This window comes from Callospermophilus lateralis, chromosome 5, assembly GCF_048772815.1.
Source record: "Callospermophilus lateralis isolate mCalLat2 chromosome 5, mCalLat2.hap1, whole genome shotgun sequence".
Lineage (NCBI taxonomy): Eukaryota > Metazoa > Chordata > Mammalia > Rodentia > Sciuridae > Callospermophilus > Callospermophilus lateralis.
Genome location: NC_135309.1, coordinates 102,497,924 through 102,522,836, shown reverse-complemented (window position 1 = coordinate 102,522,836; position 24,913 = coordinate 102,497,924). Strand labels below are relative to the sequence as shown.

At 41.1% G+C, this 24,913-nt stretch overlaps 1 protein-coding gene across 3 annotated transcripts in view; it reads left to right on the top strand.

The window, feature by feature from the left end:
- Rasgrf2 (Ras protein specific guanine nucleotide releasing factor 2) overlaps positions 1–24,276 on the top strand; it is a 230,910-nt gene extending 206,634 nt beyond the window's left edge. For all 3 annotated transcript variants that reach the window (XM_076857070.2, XM_076857069.2, XM_076857068.2), the window contains 8 exons: positions 4,416–4,476; positions 4,778–4,881; positions 7,014–7,098; positions 10,203–10,400; positions 15,298–15,377; positions 16,876–16,993; positions 17,561–17,629; positions 19,583–24,276. In XM_076857070.2, the coding sequence (XP_076713185.1) occupies positions 4,416–4,476; positions 4,778–4,881; positions 7,014–7,098; positions 10,203–10,400; positions 15,298–15,377; positions 16,876–16,993; positions 17,561–17,629; positions 19,583–19,675 (808 nt within the window). In that variant the 3' untranslated portion in view covers positions 19,676–24,276. The remainder of the gene's footprint in view (positions 1–4,415; positions 4,477–4,777; positions 4,882–7,013; positions 7,099–10,202; positions 10,401–15,297; positions 15,378–16,875; positions 16,994–17,560; positions 17,630–19,582) is intronic.
- Positions 24,277–24,913: the final 637 nt, after the last annotated feature.

Here is a 24,913-nt window from a genome sequence, read left to right as displayed (position 1 = left end):
TGATACATCAAGATGTGACTCTATGTGGTGATAAGACCACGGCAGAAGTGATCAGTTAATTCAAAGTCATAGGGCAGTAGTGTGGGCCCCTGATTTACTATGACCATTGTCCTTATAAGAAGACAGCCATGGAAGACTGAGAGACACAGGGAGAGCACTGTGTGTAGATGGAGGTTACGGTGGAACCGTGCAACTGAAGATTGCTGGCAGACCACCCGAAGCCTGGACAAGGAGAGGAAGGACAGACTCCCCTACAGGTTTCAGAGACAGCACGTCCTGGCACTCAGGCTTCTATCCAGAACTGTGAGACTAGGCTGTCCACGTCTGCCATTTTAAGCCAACCACTTTAAGATAGTTTGTTAGGACAGCTCTAGAAAACTCTAAGATGTCTATGCATCACAGTTATGTATCAGTGAGTTGTAAACACAAAGCATGTACTTAAGCATATACTTAAAGACTTCCTTAGTTTTTTTCATGTTATGAAAGCATCCAGGTAAGCTTAGGGGTTCAGTTACTGAGTCGATGTTCAGATTTTTAAATTATACACATGTATTTAGGTAAGTCTGGTCTCTGAGGGTAGTGACTGTGTCTGGGAGTGATTGTTCTTTCTTTACCCTTCATGTTAACAATTGGTTATGCCCTTTGTTTTTTTAAAACACTGGCATTTTAAAATTACCTTCTGGAAGTTTATGCTCCTAGAGACATTCGACTAAATAGCTGTCAGGGAAATGAAGGTGTTTGGACTGGGAACAACTGTCAGGATTGCCAACATGAGCACTCCTGTCCTCAGTCCCTGGAGATACTGCTACCAAGTGCCAGGCATTACTAATTGATCCTGGGAGTTTTCTCTCTACTCCCAGAGGCAACCTCAGAAACCAGTGAACTGGGGTTAGTAGTAGAGATGAATCCTATTTACCAACCCAGTTCATTGTTATTCATCAAGCCTAGTATGCACTAGTTCTCTTTGCTGAATAACAAACTGAGAACTAGAAGTGTAAAGCCAGAGGGAATAGACAGTTTAGCAGATCTACAGTCTGGGAGTACAACACTGAGCAGAGCCTAATTCTGACTTTTGTGGGATCTTTCAGTGTTAAATCTTGGCTTAGGCCCTTAACGGTTTCAAGTTTCTTAACTAGTCTGAACCCCGGTTTCCTCATTTATAAAATAGGGCTAGTAATAATTATCCCGTTGGGTTGTTGTGAAGACTACATGGCGTAAAAGGTTAACTCATTTTACAGCAATTATTATTGTTACTATTTGTTATTGTTGTTGTTGTTGTTGTTATTATTATTATTATTAGAAACGCTGAGAGCAATTAGAAGAAATACTTTTTGTCATGCAGGTGGGATAGCCCAAGTGAAATATCACTAAATCTTAGTCAGACTCAACTTTCCTTAGGTTTCATCACCTTGTCTACACAAAGAGAGAGTGGACTCATATCAGGACACTCTTGGCTCTGTTTTGGACTACCTATATTTTCATCCTTGAAGAATGGATTTTTCATGCATTTCTTTCTGAGTTTATTTGGTGTTTCATCTTAAATGCACAATTCTTAGACTAATCATACTGCTGATAGATGTGGGGGAACCCAGGATCCTGGATGTTGATCAAAACCCAAAGATAGTCAGGAGCTGAGCTGTGTCTCCTCTGTAGGGCCTGGACCATAGATGTAGAGGCAAAAGCAAAATCAGTTGGAACAAAAGCAAAATCAGTTTATGCTGTGAGAGGTAAAAGCATAACACGTTGTAGTTGAATGTAGCACTCACATTAGAGATGTATATCCATCACAGTCGTGTATCAGTGAGTTGTAAACACAAAGCATGTACTTAAACATTTTGCATCAGTACTCTGACATAAGCCATCCCTTACTCTCAGTCTCTTGGGGCTTACTTAATGGCGAGTGAACATAATTTCTATAAGTCTGTCTCCCTGTTTGAGAATGAAAACATCTGCTTAAGACTTTTGCATTTCAAAGTTGTCTAGCTAACCATTTATTCAAAAATCTTCCAAATGTATTCAATGTAGAGTTTTTCAGACACCTAACATGCCACCAAATGAGATGATGATAAACATCCTGGAAGGTCAACCATGATAAGCTCAGGTCATGAAAAGATCACCCCCAAACCTTAGCATCCCAAATAGCACCCATAGGAAGACAGAAAATTTCAAATAGCTTAATGAACCAAAATGTGTCTTAGATATCAGCATAAGATCATGGAGAAGAGCAACACTAGAGAGGAGGTAACTTACTGACCATTTTTTTTTTTCCCCAAAAGGAGGATGGTCCAGGCTCATAAAAATGTCTTTCCCACTGTCACATGTAGTGGGTCCACAGACCTCCCTCCAGAATCTAACATATAGTGGAAAGAATGATGTGTACCTTGGGAAAGAGTCACATTCGTCTCCTCTGTGTAACCTTAAAATGCAATTGAATAGTTTTTGGAGAAAGAACCATGTTTAATTCAGTTTTTCCTCATGGCCTGCCTTTTACTTTACAGTGATTCTTTCTGCTCACAAATATATGGCTCATTGCTGAGACTCTTGTAATCTAGGATTCTCTGTGAAGGGTTTTGAAAGAGGAAATGAAGGTAGAGGGACAGGATTGGCATTTATTGGTTATCCTCTTTGTGGGATGCTTGGAGGAGGCCTTCCGTGAGCCTGAGTATGGGAATCATTGAGTAAGAGGAGAACACAGCTGGACTGGAGCCCTGGGTCAGTAAGTTTCTTTGGCTTTTGTTTCCTCATCTGTAAAATGGAGATACTGCCTGGTTAGAAGGGATTGATTATGGTGTAGCACATCAAACACTTGGCATGTGTCTGGCATGTCGTGGGCATACAGTAAACCATCTCTGTTGACTTGGTATAGTTGAGGATTGGTGGATTTTATTTCTATCAACTATGAACAAGCAGAATATCACATCATTATTTCTTTTAAAACTTGCATCTTCCAAGGAAATCAGGCAGCCTCTAAAGCTGGAAACAAGCACTTGGGTTCTTCTCTCTCTGGAGGGATGCAGCTTGCTTGACCTGGTTTAGACTTCTGACTCCATATCTGAAAAATAATAACGTGTCTGTGGTTTTTTAAGCTCTCCTCTCCTCTCCCAAAAAACCTAGCATGCTCCAGTAGACAGGCTGCATGGTTTGGGACTGCTTAAATATTTTAATACTTTTTATATGTGCTTATACTTTCATTTTGGAAAACTGAAAATTCTTGGCCCCAGATGACCTATTAGAGAATTGGATGCCCACTTGGTATGATTATCCTGGATTCTGAACCTTTTTTTAAAAATGTTTTTTAGATGTTGGTGGACCTTTATTTTACTCATTTATTTATATGTGGTGCTGAGGATCAAACCCAGTGCCTTACACATGCTGGACAAGTGCTGTACCACTGAGCCACAACCCCAGCCCTGATTCTGAACTTCTGTTGGACATAAAGTATCCACCCACTTTGGTATCTTAGGTATTAACTTATGTATTAGTTATTAATTCATTCATCATTTACTAACAAAAATAAAGATATGTAAGAGAGCTGAATAACACTGTGCGGGGATATGGATCTGGAAAGTAAAAGTAAAGAGTCATCTGCCTGCTCTTGCCCCATGTTGTTCCAAGTATTGCCAAACAGAAACTCTCCTGTAAGTCCTAAGTTGAGGGGGGGCTCTGCATTTCCTGCCTCAGTACCAGCAAGGAGTTCAGGGCGGGTGCTGCGGAGTGTGGATGGGGTGCTCAGGCTAATAGCACACTTCCCTCTGTCATTACAGCATGCCTGGATTCACATCCTAGATAATCTGGTAATTATCCAACCCAACTTACCTTAGGTTCACTTTGATAGTTGTTTAGGACAAGTTGGCTCCTATTCTTTTTTTATGTTATTAGTTTATTTACAACATATCTAGTATGCTATGAATCCAAGAGTTTGATCCATTTTTCAGAGATTGCATTGCATTAAAACATTCTTCATATCTTGTTAAATGGATGGATTAGGAGTCCTTATTTCGTAAGCAGTTGGCCCAAAGTATAGGGTCATCATAACCATAAGCATCACTTGGTTTCCACTGGAAAAATGGCAAATTCTTCCTGCCCCCCCTCCCATGGTAGCTCAAATGGACCACCCAAGTGGTGAATTCACCAAGTGGTGAATCTCCAAATGCTCTGTCCCAATATGGCGCTGATGGGGCCTCTGCCGATTGGTTCCTATTCTAAATCACCTCTCCCAATACTTCTCTTGTACGTTTCGTAAGTGTCTTTCTGTTTCTGCCATCATTTCCTCCACTCAGCAGCCTGTTGTACTGCACAGCCTTGCAGACCCAAACCTGACTTCCCACCCAGGGAAAACTAACCTGCATTTTACAGTTTCATTCCTAGCATGCCTATTTTCTTCTTTTTCATGGGGGATGTTTTGATTTTTTTAGGGCCCTTTCACAAGATGATCAAGATGACATTCACCTAAAATTAGAAGACATAATTCAAATGGTAAGTTCAGCCACAATTTATTGAACTTAGGCATATGCACAGTGCCTCTCAAAGGTAAGCAATGCACTTGCAGCTGATCACCATGTTTGACCATGCGTCTATCTGTGAAGCTCTGTGCGGTGCACCATTTTCTACAGAGCGGCTAGCAATTGGTCGGTGAGATTAATGTTGGCTTTGCTATTCCTTTTTTAGCTAGAATCTAGTGCTGGAATTCATACTTCCACAGATGGGGCTGTCCACAGTGAGATGGTGAGTGCCTTGTTCCCACCCATGTTTGACTTCTCTCCTTCATGTTTTTCAGACTGACTGTCCCAAGGCCGAGTGCTTTGAGAGCTTATCAGCCATGGAGCTGGCTGAGCAGATCACCCTCCTAGACCACGTCATTTTCAGAAGCATTCCTTATGAGTGAGTGGCACCCCTTGCAGCACCAAGTGTCAGTTGCAGTGTCTGGCCTAGAAGCTGAATTGTCCTAAGGCAGATGTGTGTGTGTGTGTGTGTGTGTGTGTGTGTGTGTGTATGCAGAGGTGTGAGTCTTAAGGTTCAGATTATTTGGCCCCATTTGAATGTATCTTGGTTCCAGTTTTATTGGGTATAGTGATTTGGGGAGGCTCCAGATGGTTAGTCTTGTGTTTCTGTATGTACTGGGGTTACCGTAGAATGTGAATTGCTGTGTTCTAGCCTTGAGTTACAGAAACCTCAATACAATTACAAGGACAGTTCTCAGACTTTGGGCCTAGAATCATTGAGCTTGTTAAAAATGAATATTCTTAAATATTTCCCTCAGAAATTCTGATTCTACTAGTTATTTATTTATTAATTAATTCTGATTCTACTAGGTATTTATTTATTAATTAATTCTGATTCTACTAGGTATTTATCACCCTCCTAGACCACGTCATTTTCAGAAGCATTCCTTGTTGTGGTGGTGGTGATGGTTATTTTGAGACCCAGGAAACTGTCTTTTCAATGAGAATCCCATATGAATCTGAGTGGTCCGAGGCCCTACTTTGAGAAACAGTGATCTAGTAACCATTTTAAATTCTGCTATAGTTCTCTCACTTCCATAAATCAACAAGTATTGTGAGCCTTATGGCCACGGACCCACACAACAGTTTCCTCCTGTGTAGAACAGGAGAGGCTCTTGAAGCCCCTTCCAGCTGTTATACTCAGTATCCCCCAAAGCAAGGCCTTTGTCTAAACAAACGGACACTATTGGCACTTGTGCTCCATGAATTAGTAACTGTGTTGGAGATGATAGGAGCCAGGAATGTGACCCATGTCGTATGTGGAAGAGAGGACATCTGTGCTGGTGGTGGGTTGGGTGTGGACAGGGTAGATGGGCTAGAGGCATGAAGGAAAGAGCAAATGGATGTCCCAAAGACTTTTCCTTAATGCATGTTATCTTTTTCCCCTCCCTGCTCCAGTACATAGACCTATGCATGAGTATGAAAAAATAAAAATAAAACAGGAATGTAGCTCACTGGCTGTTTAAATGAATCTGATGGCAAGCTGAAAACCGGGTGTAGGAACCACAGTGTCACTTCCTGTGCTGCCCCCTCACTTCTTCACTACACTCCAGTGCATCGAGGCAGGGGACATGACTTCTGTGGAGGAAGAGAATAATCAATGCCAAAACTTTGGTGGTGGCTCTTGGTGTGTCTCCTCTGTGTGAATGTCTACCAATTATTTCCATCCATGGGCCTGGCACACCTTTATAACCAACACTACAGGACAGGAGTAGTATCAACAACAGCAAGGATTGCACAAGGATTCAGTCAACATTTCTGTACTGGGAATGTGTCCTAGTTTATTTTTTAATGCCCATACAAAATAATTCCCTGGGCTCCATCTTGATTATTCCTGCCCATTCATTGTTCCTGAATGCAGTGAATGAGCAGGGACGCTGTCCAGAAACCAGACTGAGCTTTCATGCAACTGAACTGCCTTGATCAGGCAACTGTGCTGCAAAAATGGCAACAGGGAGAATTTATTTGGCTCCTCGTAGGTGTGCTGTTCTGAGTTCTTGGGAGGACAAAATAAAGTCCCTGCCTTTGGAACCTGTATTCTTCAGAGAATTTCAGAGCAAAGGAAAAGAAGAAGTTCTGTCCTTGATTAACATTTTTGGCAGTGATAGATTTATTTTTATTTTTTTGGTGCCTCTGCTAAGGCTTAACATTTTGAGAAGCTAATCCAGGGAAAACAGTGTTGGTTTCTGAGTTAGTACTTAACTTCTTTATATCTCTCATGTTGGTGGTAATTTTCCAACTTCAGAAAAGCCTTTACAGGAACAAAGTTCCAAACATTTGCAAGAGAAAACGGGAGACTGAAAAACCTGTTTCGTTTTTGTCATGGAGTAGTGAAATACTGGAGTTGACCTACAATTCATTAGAGATGGTCGGTAGCAGCAGGTGGGCCTCAAGGAATGTTCCAGGCAATGTCAATGGAGTGTATCTCATATTCATGATAATTATGCAGGATCATAGCCATTGTCTCTTAAAAAACTTAAATTGGTTTTGTGTTTTGTTTTGAACTTTCAGAGAGTTTCTTGGGCAGGGATGGATGAAGCTGGATAAAAATGAAAGAACACCTTTCATTATGAAAAACAGCCAACACTTTAATGATGTGAGTAACCATGAAAGTAAAACCTTGGGCACGTTACAGGAAGATGAGTACCGGGGTCTTCAGACTCCTTCTCTAAAAACAAACTCTGCCACTGACTTTTAAAACAGAACTGATGGACTTTAAAGACAAACTTAAATATCCCCTAACATCTCATAGTGATGTGATGATTTCTAGTAATCTCCTGGCATAGCAGGTTCAATTTTGATGGGAAGCGGTCAATATTGTTTAAGTTGTTGTTATTATTTTTATGGTAATCCTTGTAGCTTCCAGATCATATATTGACTGACAAAACCAGCAGTGCCTGTGTCACTGGTCCCTGGTGGTGATGGTGACAGTAAGATTGGATTGTGTAACTCCTCCTCCTCGTCATCTTGGAACATTCAGCCCAAATCGCATTCCAGCATGGGAAATGCCGTCTTAGAACGCGATCACATTGCTGCTGGGCTCTGTGCAGTGGTGCCAGCTGCTGCTCTCAGCTCAGCCTTTCTCCAGCTGTATGACTGGGAGTGGCTTTTGTGCCCACCAACTCTTAGTTGGTTCTGTTCTAATAGCCCTTAGTCCTGTGGGAAAAGAAGTAACAGATATGGAAGTGTCTTTCATCCTGTTCAAACAAAGGGAAAACTTCCTTTCCAGTTGCACTGAACTACGGTAAAAGGAATAATGATGGTGTTTAAAAACACAAAGGAACCCCACAGGTATATTAATAAGTCATCCAAAATTAAAATATAAAAATAGTATAGATTCCCAAGGCAGCGCTCTGCCCAAGGTGTACTCAGAGAGCACTGATACTAAGGGAATGCTGTCACATAATGGGCTTCCCTGCCACTGGTGCTAAGGGGCAGGATGCCTGACTGATCTGGGTCACTTTGAGAAGCAGAGTCTGGCTATGGAAAATAAAGCTTCGTTACCTGAGTTGTACATACATCTGCAATATACCTGACACTCCTATCAGAGGCTCATCTCAGGCTCCAGACCCACATACCTCTTCCTCCTGGACCACCTCTGCATGGTGCAGATGGAACCCGCCATATGCACCCCCTCCCCCATGCCAAGCCTGCCTCTGTAGCTTCTTCTCAGTGTTGGGTGATGGCCTCTCCATGTATTTGCTCCCCCAAACTCTGGATCTAGAGGTCGCCTCTGTCTCTTTTTCCTTCCCTTACCTCTCTCTTACCATCTCCCCCAACATCTTCCTGAGCCCTAAATCTACCTGCGTCTCAGACCCTTCCTCACCCCTCCTCCCCCATTGCCACAACCTGGATTTGACTTCATCCTTTTGCTCCTGGAGCTTCTGGCTCTTCTCTTCCCGCTTGAGTCACGTGCCCCGATGTATTCCATGTGCCATGCCCCTAGGAATGACTCCTCTGAAAGGTCAATCTAATTATGTTGATCTCTTTTGAAAATCTGTGAGGGGCTTCCCCTCACCTTCAGGAGATGGTCTCAACTCCTCAACCTGGTGTGCAAGAGCCTGCCCGTCTGTCATCCTTGTGTCTCCAGCCCCCTAAGCTCCTCAGAGGGCAGCCAGGTCCTCAGTGATGTCATGCCTTCCACTACTGGCCCTTTGCTCTTCTATTTTGATGGGAAGTAGAGGATAGTCATCCTCATCTTTCAAGATGCAATGTAGACATGACCTGTTTCCAGAATCCTCCCCTGGACTAGACCAGATCCCCATTCTGTCTCCATGTTCCCAATCCCCTCCATGCCTAGACATAGCTTCTTCGTATTTCTCTTTGTGGCATTTACTTGTCCACACATCTCCCTCTCCTCCCCCTCCCACCTAACTAGGCTCAGAGCACCTTAAGGTTGGTGTGTTAGTCAGATATTTCTATAATAAAATACTCAAGATAATTAACTCATAATGGAAAAAAAGGTTTACTTTGTCTCACAGTTTTGGAGCCTGTAATCCAAGGTCAGGCAGTCCCATTGCTTTGGACCTCTGGTGCACATTTCAGATAGCAATGGCAGGGAGCATGTGTCAGAGCAAGTGGCTGTCTCATGGCCAGGATGCAAATGAATGGAGGAGGGAGGGGCTTGGTTACTGTATCCCTTTTCAAAGGTAGGCCCCCAGCAACGTAGGGACCTCACACAAGGCCCTTCCTCCTGGAGGTCCACAGCACTGTCCAACAGCACCACCCTAGGGACCAAACCCTTAACATCTGGGTCAGTTAGGGACACTTAGTTCTTCTTCTTCCTGTTCTCAACACCTAAGACTACTTCCATCCATTTGCTCAGTAATAACTGCAATGATTTCTTCACCCAAACTACTGATTAACAAAATCACTGTTCCCTCTGCAGACTCGATTCCAGACTACCCTCTCACCACTCTGAGGATGAACAGATGCTTAATAAGTTGCACCACAGTAGGTTCTTTAGTGAATGTCACAGTGATGACTCTGGGGCACTGGTAGAGCTTACAGACCTTCGGAATCATGCAAGAATGGAGTCCCCACCAGATTTAGTGTATCAATGCAGCCCATGTTCCCTTTGTTAGTAATCCTATTTTTCCCTTTTCCTCTCCATATTGCAACAGTTGAGCTTCTTAAGCTGGCTTTCACTAACAGAATGACAATATTTAGCCCCGAGGCCATAAGCTCTTTAAAATGCCAGTGAAAAATTATAAGAAGGAGAAAATGTTCTCTCTTCCTCTGCAACTAAGAGTTTCTGGTTGGAGAGTTGATCAGTTCAGAATTTGGTCTGACTAGGGGTGAGTGTTTTTCATTTCCCTGTAAAAACTGAGGCATCTCGCTGTTGGGGACAAGGAGTATGTGTTTCCAAGGAGTGACGTCCCTGGTCTACAAACATTGCCTTAGATTATTCTCTCCTTCATCAAAATTCCTGATTCATAAAATCACCTTTTCCCCCAACAAACTAGATTCTAAAGAATCCTTCTGCACACTCTAAGGGTGACTGGATGCTCAGCAGTTTAATGTTATTATTGTCACAGACATCAGTTTCCTTAGAAATAGGGTGACCCCTATTGGATGTGTGCATTCTTAGAAAGTCAGTATCCAAAGATGGAATGAATCTCCACACCATAGGACACCCTCCTTTCCTATATGCACTTCTCTGGTTCTTAGACAGCCTTTCTGGCTTTTTGCTTGTCTCAGATGAGTAACCTGGTGGCCTCCCAGATAATGAATTACGCTGATGTCAGCTCCCGTGCCAACGCCATCGAGAAGTGGGTGGCGGTGGCGGACATTTGCAGATGCTTGCACAACTACAATGGCGTGCTGGAGATCACCTCGGCCTTAAACAGAAGTGCCATCTACAGGCTGAAGAAAACCTGGGCCAAGGTGTCCAAGCAGGTGAGCATCCGAGTGCGACACAGACTGCTGCTGAGAGGAGGAGAGGCTGGGAGACGAGAGCCAAGATAAATATTACTAATTAGGAAATCATTAGCTGAGATGAGCGGCATAGTTGCCAAAGAAAGGTGCCAACATGGGTAATTACCATGCTCTTACCACTTAATTAATTCCACTCATGTGCATTTCCAAAACATTCATTAAAACATTTGGGGTGGGGGTACAGCCTCAAACTATGTGAGAATCAAGAGTTGCTTCCCCAATGATTTCGGGAGGGCACACTGATTTCAGGCAATGACCAATGGATTCATTCTTTTCTCCCCAAGGTAGGGACACAGATGTCTTAGGGCCAAAAGACCTCAGGGTTCACCTTTTTCTTTATAATTCATGTAGCAGACTTAAAATTTTGGCAAAATGACTTAGATGTGCACAAACATAACTTTCTTAAATTTTTTTATTGGATTCTACTTGCCTCTGACCTGTTGTTTTCATTCAGATAATTTCAAGATTCAAACCAAATCACAATTCTTCCCTGCTTTTTTTTCATCTGGGCTTCTGCCTGAATATTGATAGGTATTGGGAGGGCTTCTCTGGGCTTCTGGAAGGCTTTCTGTACCCCTGCCTTCCTATTAGTCCTTTTCTGATTGGTCCCTGGGTACTTGCTCACCCTGCCCAGAAACCACTGCACTGACCCCACCCTGCTTCATCTCTCATTGACTCTGCTGATGCTGTGAGCCTCTGTCTCTCAGGCTGGCTGCCCCTTGGTGACCCCTATAGGATTTGTGCATTCTTCATTAGATGACTACCAAAGAGCCTTGGGGGAATTTTCCAGGCTCCTCCATTGGTGCCCATGGGTAGGAGGGTCTTTGTCAGGTGCTCTCTGCCTCACCGCCCCCAACATCCCACCTACCTGGATGTGCCCAGCCACATTGGTGAAGGGCATCTACATGGTGCCATCTCTAGGGGACCAGACTAGAAGAAGAGCATCACTACATTCTGCTGAGATGTCCTCAGGACTTTCAGTCCAGAGTTGTTTTCTGAATTATTTAGGCATGTAAAAAGAAGCTTCCTGACGATTTAAGCCCCTCTTTAAGACGTGTTATTTCTCACTCCTCTCTCTTTTGGCTTCTCTCTCCAAGCCTTTCCCTTTAGTGTAGGAGCTGCTGCAACTTCTCCACATGGCAGGACACCAAGCCTAAGTCAGAGTCTTCATCCACCCTTGCTTATTCCTTAGGAAAAGCACAGTGCTCTGAGAATCTTGATTTCTTAGAGCTCACAAGTCTGTTTTATTAGAGCAAAGACTGTACTTTGTGAAATAAAAGCCATGGTTTTAAAATACTATTTTTAAAGTTTCTTATTTGGAGCTGATTGTAACTTCACTCGCAGTTGTAAGATAATATAGATATGTCCTACACATTGCTCCCACTTTCCCCCAGTGACAACCTTTTTATATCTGTAGACAAAATCACAACCAGGAAATGAATGAACATTGGTACAATCCACAAATTTTACTTGGGACTCACCAGCTTTTCATGTCTTTGTATGTGGATTGTGGAGGGGTATTTAATCCTATGTACTTTATTACAAGGGTAGATTAGCATGACCACAACTCTAGTCAGGATACAGTGTATATAGTTCCATTACAAAGGTCTCTGTGCCATGCTTCAGTAGCCATAGCCACCGTCCTTCCAGCCCCATTCCCTGACTGGTAAGAATCACTAATCTGTTTTCCATCTCTATAATTCTGTCATTTCAAGAACTGTATATAAATGGAATCATAGAGTATGTGACATTTTGAGATTTGCTTTTTTAACTCAGCGTAATTCTCTTGAACTATTTTTAAGTTATTATCTGTATTAATACTGTATTGTCTTTTATTGCTAAGTAGTATTCTATGGTATGGATATAAATATACCACAATTTGTTTCACCATTCACTCCTAGAAGGACACTTGGGTAGTTTCTAGATCAGGGCTATTATGAATAGAACTACTATGAACATTCATGTGAAGGTTTAGTGTGAACATCAGTTTTCATTTCTCTGGGATAAATGTCCAAGAGTGCAATTTCTGGTTAGTGTATGTTTAGTTTTATAAGAAGCTGCCAAACTTTTCCAGAGTGGCTGTATCAGAAATGTATGAGTGATCCAAGTTCTCCACATTCTTGCCAGCATTTGATATTATCATTTTTTAAAATTTAGTCTCGCTGATAGCTCACTGTGACAAAAATGTGCACTTTTTAATGGTTCATGATGTCAAACTTCTTTTCATGTGCTTTTTTGCCATCTGTATATCCTTTTCAATGAAAGTTAGTATATAGAAATGTAATTTGATTTTGTACATTGATCTTCTTTCTATAAACTTGCTGACCTCACCTAATAGTTCCAGAAGTTTGTTTGTAGACTTCTTGGAATTTTTTATGTAGACAATTATGTTATTTATAAATAGGAGCAGTCATTTCTTTCTTTCTTAATTTATATGCCTTTTATTTTCTTTTTTGCCTTGTTGTTCTGATACTTCTAATACTGCATTGACTAGAGAGGCAAGAAAGGAAATACTTACCTTGTTCTCAATCTTAGGGGCAAAGTTTTCAGTCTTTCACCATCCAACCTGGTCGTCAGTTTTTTGTTTTTTGGCTTTTTTTTTTTTTTTTGGTAAATGCTCTTCATAAATGAAGGAAGCAGTCATGTTTCCCTAGTTTTCTGAGAGTTTTTATAATTAGTGGGTCTCAGAATGCTATTTTTAAGTGGACTTTAAACACTTGTCCCAGTGGCTCAGGTGGCTGAAGTAGGAGAATCACATGTTCAAAGCCAGCCTCCGCAACAGTGAGACACTAAGCAACTCAGTGAGACCCTGTCTTTAAACAAAAAAAAATATAAAATAGGGCTGGGGATGTGGCTCAGTAGTTGAGTGCTCCTGAGTTCAATGCTCAGTACCAAAGGAGGGAAAAAAAAAAAAAACATTTATGTGAGAATCCAAAAGCTGGACACCAACCCCTGTGTAGTGGCTGTTTTGCCCTCAAGGATCAGGTGCTGGCTGAACAGAGCATATTGTCCTGTCACACACTTGGCAGCACTTCATTAGGGCCAGTAAGTCACACCTCAGCCTTCTTTTTCATTCTCTTCCCTGTTTCTTTATTCCTTTGAAACTGGCACCAAGGAATCACCAAACTTTAAGAAAGCTTCCAGGCTTCTCTATAGTTGACTTTGAGAGGATGCAAATTTAGGGATAACCAAGGGATAGGGATGATAGGCTAATATTAAATCTGTTTCAAATTTTGATGTAACACCTGAGGAGGCATTAAATAGATTACACTATTTCAACCACATGCATGAGTCACCCTGGGGACCTTAGCACGAGCTGATGTACTGTCCTCCCAAGAGGCTGGGTCTGTGGCCGAGCACCTCACTCTGGGCCTAGTTGCGGATATGTCTGCTTCAGGCAATCTGGGTTGCACCATCTGTTCTGCAGCTGTCCCTTCAGATCTGTCCAGGGGATCCAGAAGGCCTGGTAGAATCTGCAGTCTGGAGCCCTCTACGTGGCTGTGGAACAGACTGTACTTCTACAACTTCTTTGAGCTAAGGCCATCCTTGGGCCACGAAAGAGGACTCCCAGAGCCTTCAGAAACCAAGATGGGGAACTGTTGGCATTATTCTAAAAGCTATCAGGAACTGTGTAACTCCTTTCTAGGCTGAGACACAGCGGGAGAGCAGCTTTGCTTTGGGCTGGACAGGTACTTTACCCAGTAGGATCTGAGGCATCAGGGCTCAGCCAGGCAGCCTGGGTGTGAGTATCACCAGAAACAGGTTCTTATCCCCAAAGGCCACCTTACCATGGAAGAAACTCCAGACCAATGTCAACAACCATGTGCTTCCTTAGTAAATATCTGTTATACTTTTTTAACAAATTTATGATCACTATCATAAAAGAAAGAATTTAGAGCATAAGATATTGCTCAGTCAATGCCAAAGCAACCAAATATGCCCTTTGATTGTTTAGAGATTAATACAAAAAGATTCATGGTGAAAACTCCCTGACATGAGACCTTTCCTTTAATATGCTGTTCTACACATGCCTTTCCAGTTCTTCAAGTTCTTTAATTTTCAGTGCATTACAATTTTTTTCTTTTCTAAACACTTTTCTTTCTTTTCTTTTTTTTTATTGGTTGTTCAAAACCTTACAAAGCTCTTGACATATCATATTTCATACACACACTTTTCTTTATGGCTAAATGTGTGCAGAGAAGCACTTGCTCTTCTCCCCAAGTTGTTGTTCTTTTTTTTTTTTTTTTTTAAATCATGCTAACATTGTGCCCTGCCTTTCATTGAAATCATATCACACAATGACCTTTGTTCTGGTGAAGGTTTCAGCACCTGCCTCTGTAGAAGAGAGCTGGCAGCTCACTATCTGTTGTGGTTTAAATATTAGGTGCCTCCCAAAAGTTCATGTGTGAGACAATGCAAGAAAGTTTAGAGGTTAAATGAGTGGGTTAGGAGAGCCTTAACCTAGTCAATGCATTAATCTGCTGATAGGGATTAACTGGGCGGTAACTATGCAGGTGGGGTGTGGCTAGAGGAGGTGGGTCATTGAGCGCTCATTGGGGGTTTGTATTTTGTCCATGGTGAGGGGAGTCTCTCTCTGCTCCTGGTGTGATGTCCTGAGCTGCCTTCCTCTGCCACACTGTTTCTGCCATGATGTTCTGCCTCACTTTGGGCCCTAAGTAGTGGAGTCGGCCATCTATGGACTGAGACCTCTGAAACTATGAGCCCCCAAATAAACTTTTCCTCCTCTAAAATTGTTCTCAGGTATTTTGGTCACAGAAGTGAAAAGGCTGACTAAAAATAGTATCTTATGAAGCCATGAGATTCTCATGACAAACTAAGTTTTTTCTTTCTGTTTTAGACGAAAGCTCTAATGGACAAACTTCAGAAGACTGTTTCATCTGAAGGAAGGTTTAAAAATCTCAGAGAAACCCTTAAAAAGTATGTCTATCTTAAGTCATTCACAATTTATAAATATGTTTACCTAATTTTTGAAAGTTTATGAGTGGTGACCCATCTCCTTCATTGCTGGAAGAGAAAAGCAAATAGAAAATGACTTCCATTGTCTTCAGTATTTTGGATTTTTCCTCCTCACTTGGAACACTGTGGATATAGTGAGGATCTTACAGATGTACTCATGGTATGCAGATTGTTCCAAGTAAGAAGAAAATGTTACTGTAAAAAGTTTCTTGAGTCAGTATTTTCTAATCTAAGTACAACGATTTCCTGTGATTTTTTTTTAAATTTAAATATTCCAGCACATGTGATTATTGTTATTTATTTTGGGCCCTTTATTTCTGGATCTCTCTCTCTCTTTCTCTCTCTTTACACACACACACACACACACACACACACACACAGCATAGAATATATTCTCTTGCAACTAGTTTTCTCAAGATGTAGCACATGAACTTGACACTCCGGAAAAACATTAGTCTTGTGATGGTATGAGTGAAAGAAAGCTTATTAGTGATAACAACAAAAATAGTAATGCAACAATAATAAGATACGAATTATTTATTGGATGTTTACTGAAAGACAGGCTCCATGCTAAGTACTTGATGCATCTTTTTTAAAAAATAGTTTTTAACTGTAGATAGACACAGTAACTTTATTTTATTTTATTTATTTTTATGTGGTGCTGAGGATCAAACCCAGTTCCTCCCATATACTAAGCTAGTGCTCTACCACTGAGCTACAGCCCCAGCCCCTTGATGCATCTTATTTAAATTTCACAACAAATTTCAGAGGTCAGCTTTTCTGTCTTCATCTTACAGATGAGGGCACTACAGTTCAGAGAGTTTTCCCACTGCCACTGAGTAACTGGTCAGCTGGGATCAAAGCCCAGTTCTTTCTGCACCAAAAGTCCATGTGCCTCAGACCTCTTCCAGGAAACCAAGTATTCCACTCCCCACCAAAAACAAAACAGGTGACTCCCTTTAGTGAGTAGCTATAATGTTGGTGAAGTCTCTACCTTCTGAAATATTGAAGTACTAACTTAAACAGAGAACAAGTTTACTATAGTGTGAGGCTCTGACCACATTGATTTTCCCACCCATTTCTTTATGATGTTCATCCGCTAGGAAGGTGAGAGCAAAGGGGTTTGTTTTCCCACATGCTTCTGCCCCTCCAAGAAGTATGGACAACTTACAAGTACTGCAAACAATTCCTGCTAGCAAACATCTTATATTTGTCCCTAAGTCGTCCTGTTGTTGGGATATGCCATTGTCTCACATTTGTAAAGCATGGGCTGTAATTTTGTATTCTATTGTGAAATTTGTTTAAAATGTGCGTATCATGAGTGTGCATCTGACAATGCAATAAAAAGTCTTTGTTCTTCAGGATGGAAGCAGCTTAGTTGCTTCCTGTTTAAATTGGGGAGGGAAATATGGATAGTCATGCAAATGAGTGAGAGAACAAATACTTCTTGGTCTTGCAGTTGTAACCCCCCAGCAGTTCCTTACCTTGGAATGTACTTGACAGACTTGGCATTTATTGAAGAAGGAACACCCAACTTTACCGAAGAAGGCCTTGTCAATTTTTCCAAAATGAGAATGGTAGGTGACAATTTCATAACTGGCTTGTGTTTATGACTTTAGTGGCTTACAGAGTAGAGGTTGGTAACAAAGTCAATGTTTGCTTTTTAATCTCAAGGGAGAAGAGGTGGGGAGACTAGGGCTAATATTTGCTTGTTGGCTAATTGAGATTTTTAGCAGTCTTTTCCACTTGCTATCTGGGTCAAGGGGATAAGGAATACAATTTCAAAGATGATTTTCTAAGACTGACCCATGGTAGACAGGTGCTGAAGGCTTCTTGTTGGACATTCAGATTCTGAGCACCAAGTTAGAAGCCCATGGGCAGTAGCACCCAACATGTCCCTCTCCCAAACTTGTGGCCACCTGGTGCCAGCTGCTCCTCCAGTTTTGGATTCAGTATCTTCTTGCTGTTGGAATCTCGTACAGTTCCTAGGATAAGAAAATCCCACGCATAGAAAATCATCAAATGGGCTTCACCTACTGGAGGAAGGGCCCTTGGGAAGAAGCCCCAGAAGAGTGCTTTGCGCTGCAGGGAAATAACTTTGCTCTGCTTCTGTTACTGTTGCTGTTTTTCTCTCCTCCTGTTAGATATCACACATTATCCGAGAGATACGACAGTTCCAGCAGACTGCCTACCGAATAGACCATCAGCCAAAGGTAAAACACTGCCGTTGTGAGGGAATTAAGAAAGAAAAAAAGTGGCAATTAATGAATTAGAAAACAACAATAGAGTTGATCAGTTATACCAAAACTGACTCATAGAAAGGACCAATAAACTAGAAAATCTTCAATAAGCCTGAAAGAAAAAATAAATAAATAAAGCAAGGCAAAAAGAACATCAGTTATCATCAAAGTTCTGTTGATTTTTACATCTTGTATTTCACGTGAATCTTCCCCTCTTCTTCTATTTCCCACATCAAACATTCTACTTGTGTGTGTGTGTGTGTGTGTGTGTGTGTGTATGTGTGTGTGCGACTGGGGATCAATCCAGGGCCTCACATACTAAACAAGTGCTCTATCTCTGAGCTACATCCCTAGCCCTGCAAGCACTCTAGAGTGCAAAATCTGTATTGCAAATTACAGCTCTCTGAAATACAAAGTGGCTTATGCCCCCTGCCCCACACAAAACATTTCATTGTTTTCCCATTACTCTTAGGATTGGAAAAAAAAAAAAAAAAAGGAAAATTCCTAACATTACTAAGAAGTCTTGCTTTACATGGCCAATGAAGATTTGAAAAATGCTCAACTTCACCAATAAAATTTGCAAATTATAATATCATTCTCACCTGCCAGATTAGGAAAAATTCAATAGATTGATAATATAAACAGTAGTCAGGATATGGGAAAACAGGTAGGATTAGTAACTTTGAAAGTCATATTACATCATCCTTTAAAATTAAAAGTTTTACACTGAGCAGCTGGAACTTTTATATGCATTGCTGGTGAGAGTAAGATCACCCACCCATTTTGGAAAACTGCCATTGGAGTTTTCTTAGAATGTTAAGTATGTATTATGACTCAACCATTTCTCTCCAAGGGAGAAATGAAGATATGCCCATTAAAAAAACTCATGTAAAATACCCATAACATTTTTAAAAAATAGCCTCAAGTTGGAAACAGTCCCAGTGTCCATCAACAGATAAATGGGTAAGTGAACTGTGGTATATTTCTACAATGGCACACTGCTCAACAATCAGTAATATTTATGGATACATACCACAGCATGCATGAATCTCAAAACGTTAACACTCAAGTGAAGTAAGCCAGACAGGAATGAGCTTATGCTGTATGTCCATTTATATGAAGTTCCTGGGTAGACAAAATTAATGTGTGATAGGAATCAGAACAGCAGCTGCTTCTGTGAGCAGATTGGGAAGTGCATGGAGGAGCTTCTGTGTATGTATGTATGTAACTTACATGGGTGCATACAACTGTCAAAACTGATCAAACTTTTCATATCACTTATGTATATCTCAATAAAAATAAGAAAATATTTTCACGGAGAACACCCTATCCCTCCAAATCTTTATTTCTAGTGTCATTTCCTTTCATTTCATTGCTGGTGCCTACCCAAGCAAAGTGTCCATATACGAGCATCAGGAAGCTTGCTAATAAGGATTTTCCTGTAACTGTGTAATGGTGAAATATAGACAGCAACTCAATGTCTATCGATGTAGAGAAACTTTAGTATATTGCACTATCAATACTGTACCACAGTTAGAGCTCTCTGTATTGACATGGGAGCGCTCCATAAGTTACAATTAAGAGAGGAAAGCAGAATACAATGTAGGTCATAATGTCATCTATGAGAACAGAGGAAATGGTTTCTGTAAGTGCACGTAATGTCTGTAAAAATACAGTAACACATCTGGGAGAGAATACATGCCAAATGGTAACAGTGGTGCCTCTTGGGGAAGCTACCTGGGACAGAGGTGGGAAATGACTAGAGATGTTTGATTAAAATAAAAGAGAATATATTCACAACAATTTTTAGTAATACAAAAATTTTAAATGTTTAAGAGAAAATGCTGAGTGTGTCAGATTCCATTCAGAAAGGTCTTTAGTGGTGTTCTGAAAGAAATGCAAGTTTCAATGTCTTTTTTTTTTCAGGTCACACAGTACTTGCTTGACAAAGCCCTCATCATAGATGAAGATACGCTTTATGAGCTGTCACTAAAAATTGAACCTCGACTCCCTGCTTGAAGATCTGGCCTTGCCCCGAGACCTCGGCGTTTCCATGGACAGGGAACAGTCAGAACTGTGCATGCCATGCCTCACACGGTGCATCGGGGACTGGGGAAAGGTGAAGCCAGTCTCCTGTCTCCACTGAAGAAGATGGAACTGGACTGAGCCAACCCCAGCTGTGTGGGTCAAAGTCAGCTGCTTCAGCCCTGGGTGGGAAGATGAAAAGACTGATACTGTAAAGCGGATGGTGCATTTTATGTAAGGGAATGTAAGATGGGAGAGGCTTGTAGCCACTTTCACGAAGCTGGTAAGAAGGTAAATTTCCCTCTGCCCCATGTTCTGTTAGAACTTGGGGACAAGGGCCCTCAGAAAAGACCTGTGATGTTTCTCTGGCACTTCACTGGCCTGGGCACACCTGCCAATCTTCTCCTAGGATTTAACTGCTTCCATGACACTTCTTTCCATTACAAGCGTCACAGGAAAGCCGAAGCCTCCTTTCTAGGGCCAACACATCAGCAGTGCCAGTCTACAGCATGTGCATGGTTCTCAGTGCATTATAAATATTTATATTTGAGGAATGGTATGTTCTGAAACTGCCTTTTCAGTCTGTAGGCAACAGGACAGGAAAAAAAAAAAAAAGATAAAACTCTAGTGGATTTGTTGGTAACATTTCCTTAATTAAAAACATTAGGCTGTGCCCCAGAGGATTTCAGCCTGTGGCCATCTTGGGGTGAGGGTGGGGGCTTCTTCCTGAGATTGGTGGTCCCAAGAAGCTACCCCCTTGGAGAGGCAGCTGCAGAATTTGCAGAAAGGTGCATGCCACCTCACCGACAAAACTGTGGAGCAAGATCAAAGGCCACCAAGTGCTATGGGGAATAATGGGTTTCATTGCTACGTGAAAATATATACCTAAAAACCATCTTTGTACCTCGTTTGCTTGTTTCCTTTTCTCTGATAGTATGATAGGAATCTTCTGATTTACACAAACCTTTTTTTTTTTTTTTTTTTTTTTAAGGCTCACGGTGAGCATGGATTGTATTTTTTAAAAACTGTTTCTTGGGATTTTCTTTTGAAAACCCACACTTCCAAGTGCTGTTGGTAGACAGTCCTTCTCCACCCCAGCCATCTTTGTTTAAAAATGATTTTGATATCTTTCTGAGTGAGAATTCTGTAACTGCATGGGAAATGGGCCCAATCACCCAACAGCTCTCACAGCAGAAAGCCAATTTCAGAGGTTAGCCCTGCTGCCCATGGCTGGGAACGTGGCCTCAGTTTTATGGAGATTGTCAGTTGTAGAGGAAACAGGGCTATTTCATCGTTTACCTCCCTCTTCTCTTCTCAGGGAGACTACTGCTTTAAAAGAAGAAAACACGACAGAGTTATTATTACCTGAGCCTGTTGTACCTGACATTTGCTCTTGAAAGCATGAAGCTTATTGATGCTAACAATGAAAAATTGATCTCTCTGGCTGTTTTCCCTCTTCTTTGCACTTTAATTTTTTGGTAGAGCTAACAGCTGATTAATAAATTTCCGTTAGCTCTTAAGACCCCATGGAAGAGCTGGCATTGATAACGTATCATAGAAGTAAAGAGCTGACATTGATAATGTATAAAGAAGGTACCTTTTTTTTTTTTTTGCACAGTAAGGGCCATCTCTGTACATACTACATAGTGAAATATCAAATAAGGAAAAGAAAGTATTTATAATATATGAAAACCATTCCAAAAATATTTTCTGTAGCTCATATCAGCCAACAGTGTAGCATTAGGCCCAAGGAGGGTTCAGTACGGATGCTTTACTTTTCTTTTTCTTTTTTAAAAATTGCTTGTTTGTTCTGTTTAGTTTCAGACAAGAGATTGACTGCATCTTGATGCATGATGAGAAGCATGGCTCTTGGATTCTAACCATGCACACCTTGTGATTTATTTCTCAGTGTTCAGAAACCGAGGGTTTGAAAAAATATGTGTCAATTGCATCAAACACCTCATGTTCTTGCAAAAGAAAAGCTAGGCAAAGGTTAGCTTTCTTGATTCAAAAAGAAAAAAAAAATGTTGGAAGGTGAAAAAAAAAAAAACAGGAAAAATTCATGAGAGGACCACGCACATACCTGGTACCTAGCTTCAGGCAAAGCACCACATGGAAAAGTCAATGAGTTGTACCCTGCTCTGGAGTCCCATGGCCTTCTGAAGGGGAAGGGATGCCTCCATGTGCACTTTCCTTGGAAGTTTGAACCCCGTTTCTCTGACCCAGCTGTTCCAGAGGCACTGCCATTTTTATGTTAAAAAAAAAAAATGAGAGGAGTTTCAAATGCTCCTCCTCTTTTGCAATGCAGCTTTTCCTCACAGTGACAAAACTTTTGAGCTAATTTCTGTAGCATGTTGGAAGTGCCTCCCAGTGGTCAGACGTGACTTTTAGCATTTTATTGAGTTCAGTGCTGACTTTTAGTGTTATCTTGAGTCACATGGCCCTCCTGTTTCGTTTCCTACAGCTAGAGAGAGAGAACTCCACCTCCAAGAGAGTTCCCTTTGACAAGCTGCACTATTTGTGAGTCAGCTAAGATAGAAACACATGTTTAAAATAAGAACCAACAACACAACAACAACAAAAATTGGCCACACTTAAAATTCTCCAGAGCAATTTATGTCGTCTCTTCTGACTGTTAAAGTCTTGATCCTCCTCTCCTCCCAAGCTTTGTGTGTATTGTTGCACACAGCGAATGCTTGCCAGGCTCAGTCCCCCTATATTCTATTCCGGGAGACCGGTTCTAGGAGTAGGAGGTCAGCCTCTATGAGCCAAGTAACAAACATGTATACTACAAACTTAACCCAGAAACTCAGAAGTAAAATCCAATTTTATGCTTTCAAATGAAGACTCACATTTTATGCTGTCAATAGAGTCATCTTGAGGTTTTTAGGGGATGCCTTTGGTTATTAACTAAGACATTCAGTTTTGCCACAGGGAGAAAGAAGTCTTTTACCTAAGCTGATATACTTTCTGATAGAGTCAGGCATGAAATAGAACATTGTCACTTTTCCTTAGTGTTTCTGTGAAGGAATTTAAAGAGGAAACTTTAAACTGCTCTTGCAGCATTTTCAAGCTGCTCTCACAATATCTCCATTGCTGGCAAATTTCAGTGGACCTTAGGGCACTGCTTATAGACAAGTGAAATTTATGGCTACTGGATAATTTGGAAAAGAAAATCCATTATGTCCCTATTTGGAAGGTGTGGTGAATCAGCAGCTCTTCTCTCACATTGTGAGACAAGACCTTGGGCCATCGAGGAGTTGGCAGCTTTTAAGTTCTTTAAAGAAGTAATGCAGTAAAGAAGTTATTCCTAATAAAGTTAATTTTTATTTGTAAGCAAAGGATTTCCTTGCTTTTCAAGGTTTCATTTTATTCTCTCTGAAAAAAAGAATCTCTCTTTTTATTTTGAATGCAAGTGCAAGTTGTTTTAAACACCTGCAAAAAACTTTACTACTAATTGAAATGCCATAAAAAATAAAATGTCACTGGGTGTGGTGGCATACATCTGTATTTCCTGCTACTCAGGAAGCTGAGGATGGAGGTCTACAAGTTTGAGCCCAGTGTAGGTAACTTAGTAAGATCCTGTCTCAAAATAAAAAGGGCTGGGGATGTGGCTCTGTTGGTGATCATTTGCTTTGCATGAGTAAAACCCTGGTCTCAATCTCCAGTACTGAAAAAATAAATAAATAAATAAAAGAAAAAGATAATCTCTTGTTTATGGCCAGATTACATGTCCTCTGGCAGAAGGAATCAGTAAATGAGATTCATTTTCATTTATGTAAGAAATTTTGTAAGTTTAAATATTGGCTAATTTACAGATACCACTGTATGATTCCTGGTAATAAATCTAATCAAAATGTCAGTTCTCAGTGCCCACTGGTGACTTAAAATTAAGAAGGGCAGAGTGAAAGTGGGACACAGTCTTCTTGTACTAGGTGTAAACACATGAATGATTCCAAAAATTATTCATCTCAGGTGCCACACAGCATGACATTAACATTAGGATTGATTGTACTGATCTAATCTGCTTGAGAAAAATGATAGTTCTACTTAATGATGTTGAACCACTGTCTTTCACACAATCCATTTCAACTTTCATTAGAAAGCTGGTTGTGAAAGGGCACTGGACGAGGCATCCCTGCCCTGAGTCCTAGCCCAAATCTGCATCCACTAGCTGGAAAACCTTAGGCCAGTGTTTACACCTCTCTGAGCCTCAGTTTCCTCATCTGTAAAATGGGGTTTATCGTAATTTCTGTGCTGTCTACCTCACAGGGCTGTCGTGAGGACAAAATGGCTTAGAATGTAAACTGTAAAGTGCTGTCCAAATGTGAGGTAACCTGATTACCATCCTCAGCTCTCTTTTGCAGAGAAATTAAATGTATTTCTTTATTATTTGTGTGTGTGTGTGTGTGTGTGCGCGCGCGTGCGTGTGATGGAGAAACACATGTCAGTTGGAGAAGCATATTGTGTCCAGTACTTAGCAAATCTGCTGATATTTGTGATTCCGACAGAGGAGTTTGTGCTGTGGCCTAACATTTGCCAAGTGAGGTGTAAGTTATGCCTATATGCAAATTAAACTGCGCCTTTCTTGAATACTTGGAAATCTCATCAGTTTCTTTATTCTTGCCCTATTTTTCTACATTGTCTCCTTGATAGAAATGAGCTTTTTCAGTTATTCTTTTAAAGTTCAAGGTGGAAAACTGATCAGAAAAAGCACATGTTGCTGACACCAAAGTATCAGAGAACGGGGGGACTTCAGAAAAAATATGGAGACTCATTTAGTCCCACTCACTGTCTAGTCTTTCACTGGTCTTGTGAGATCCACAGCACATGCTTGACTACTGCCCAGAACAGCTCAGCTCATCCAGGGCAGCTCCATGCTCCTGATAGGTTGCGGAGACGGAGAAGCTGCAGCAGTGGGATCCTGGCTCAGCCATTACTAGTTCTGACCTTGATGGGCTCCTGAGCTGTCTGAAGTTGTCCTTATCCATAAAACAAGACTCATGTCTATTCCTACAATTACTGCAATGGTTACATGGAGTGATATATATATTTTTTTTCGTAATATTATATTATTAATATATATATACATATGTCTACTATCATTTCTGTCAAGTAGATGAAGTTGTCCTCACATTTAGAACTGAAGGAACCAGGATACAGTTGTTGAGCACAAAAGGGAACAGAGCAGAGGGATCCCTGCTGCCCAATTAACTTCTTTCTAATTCTGGC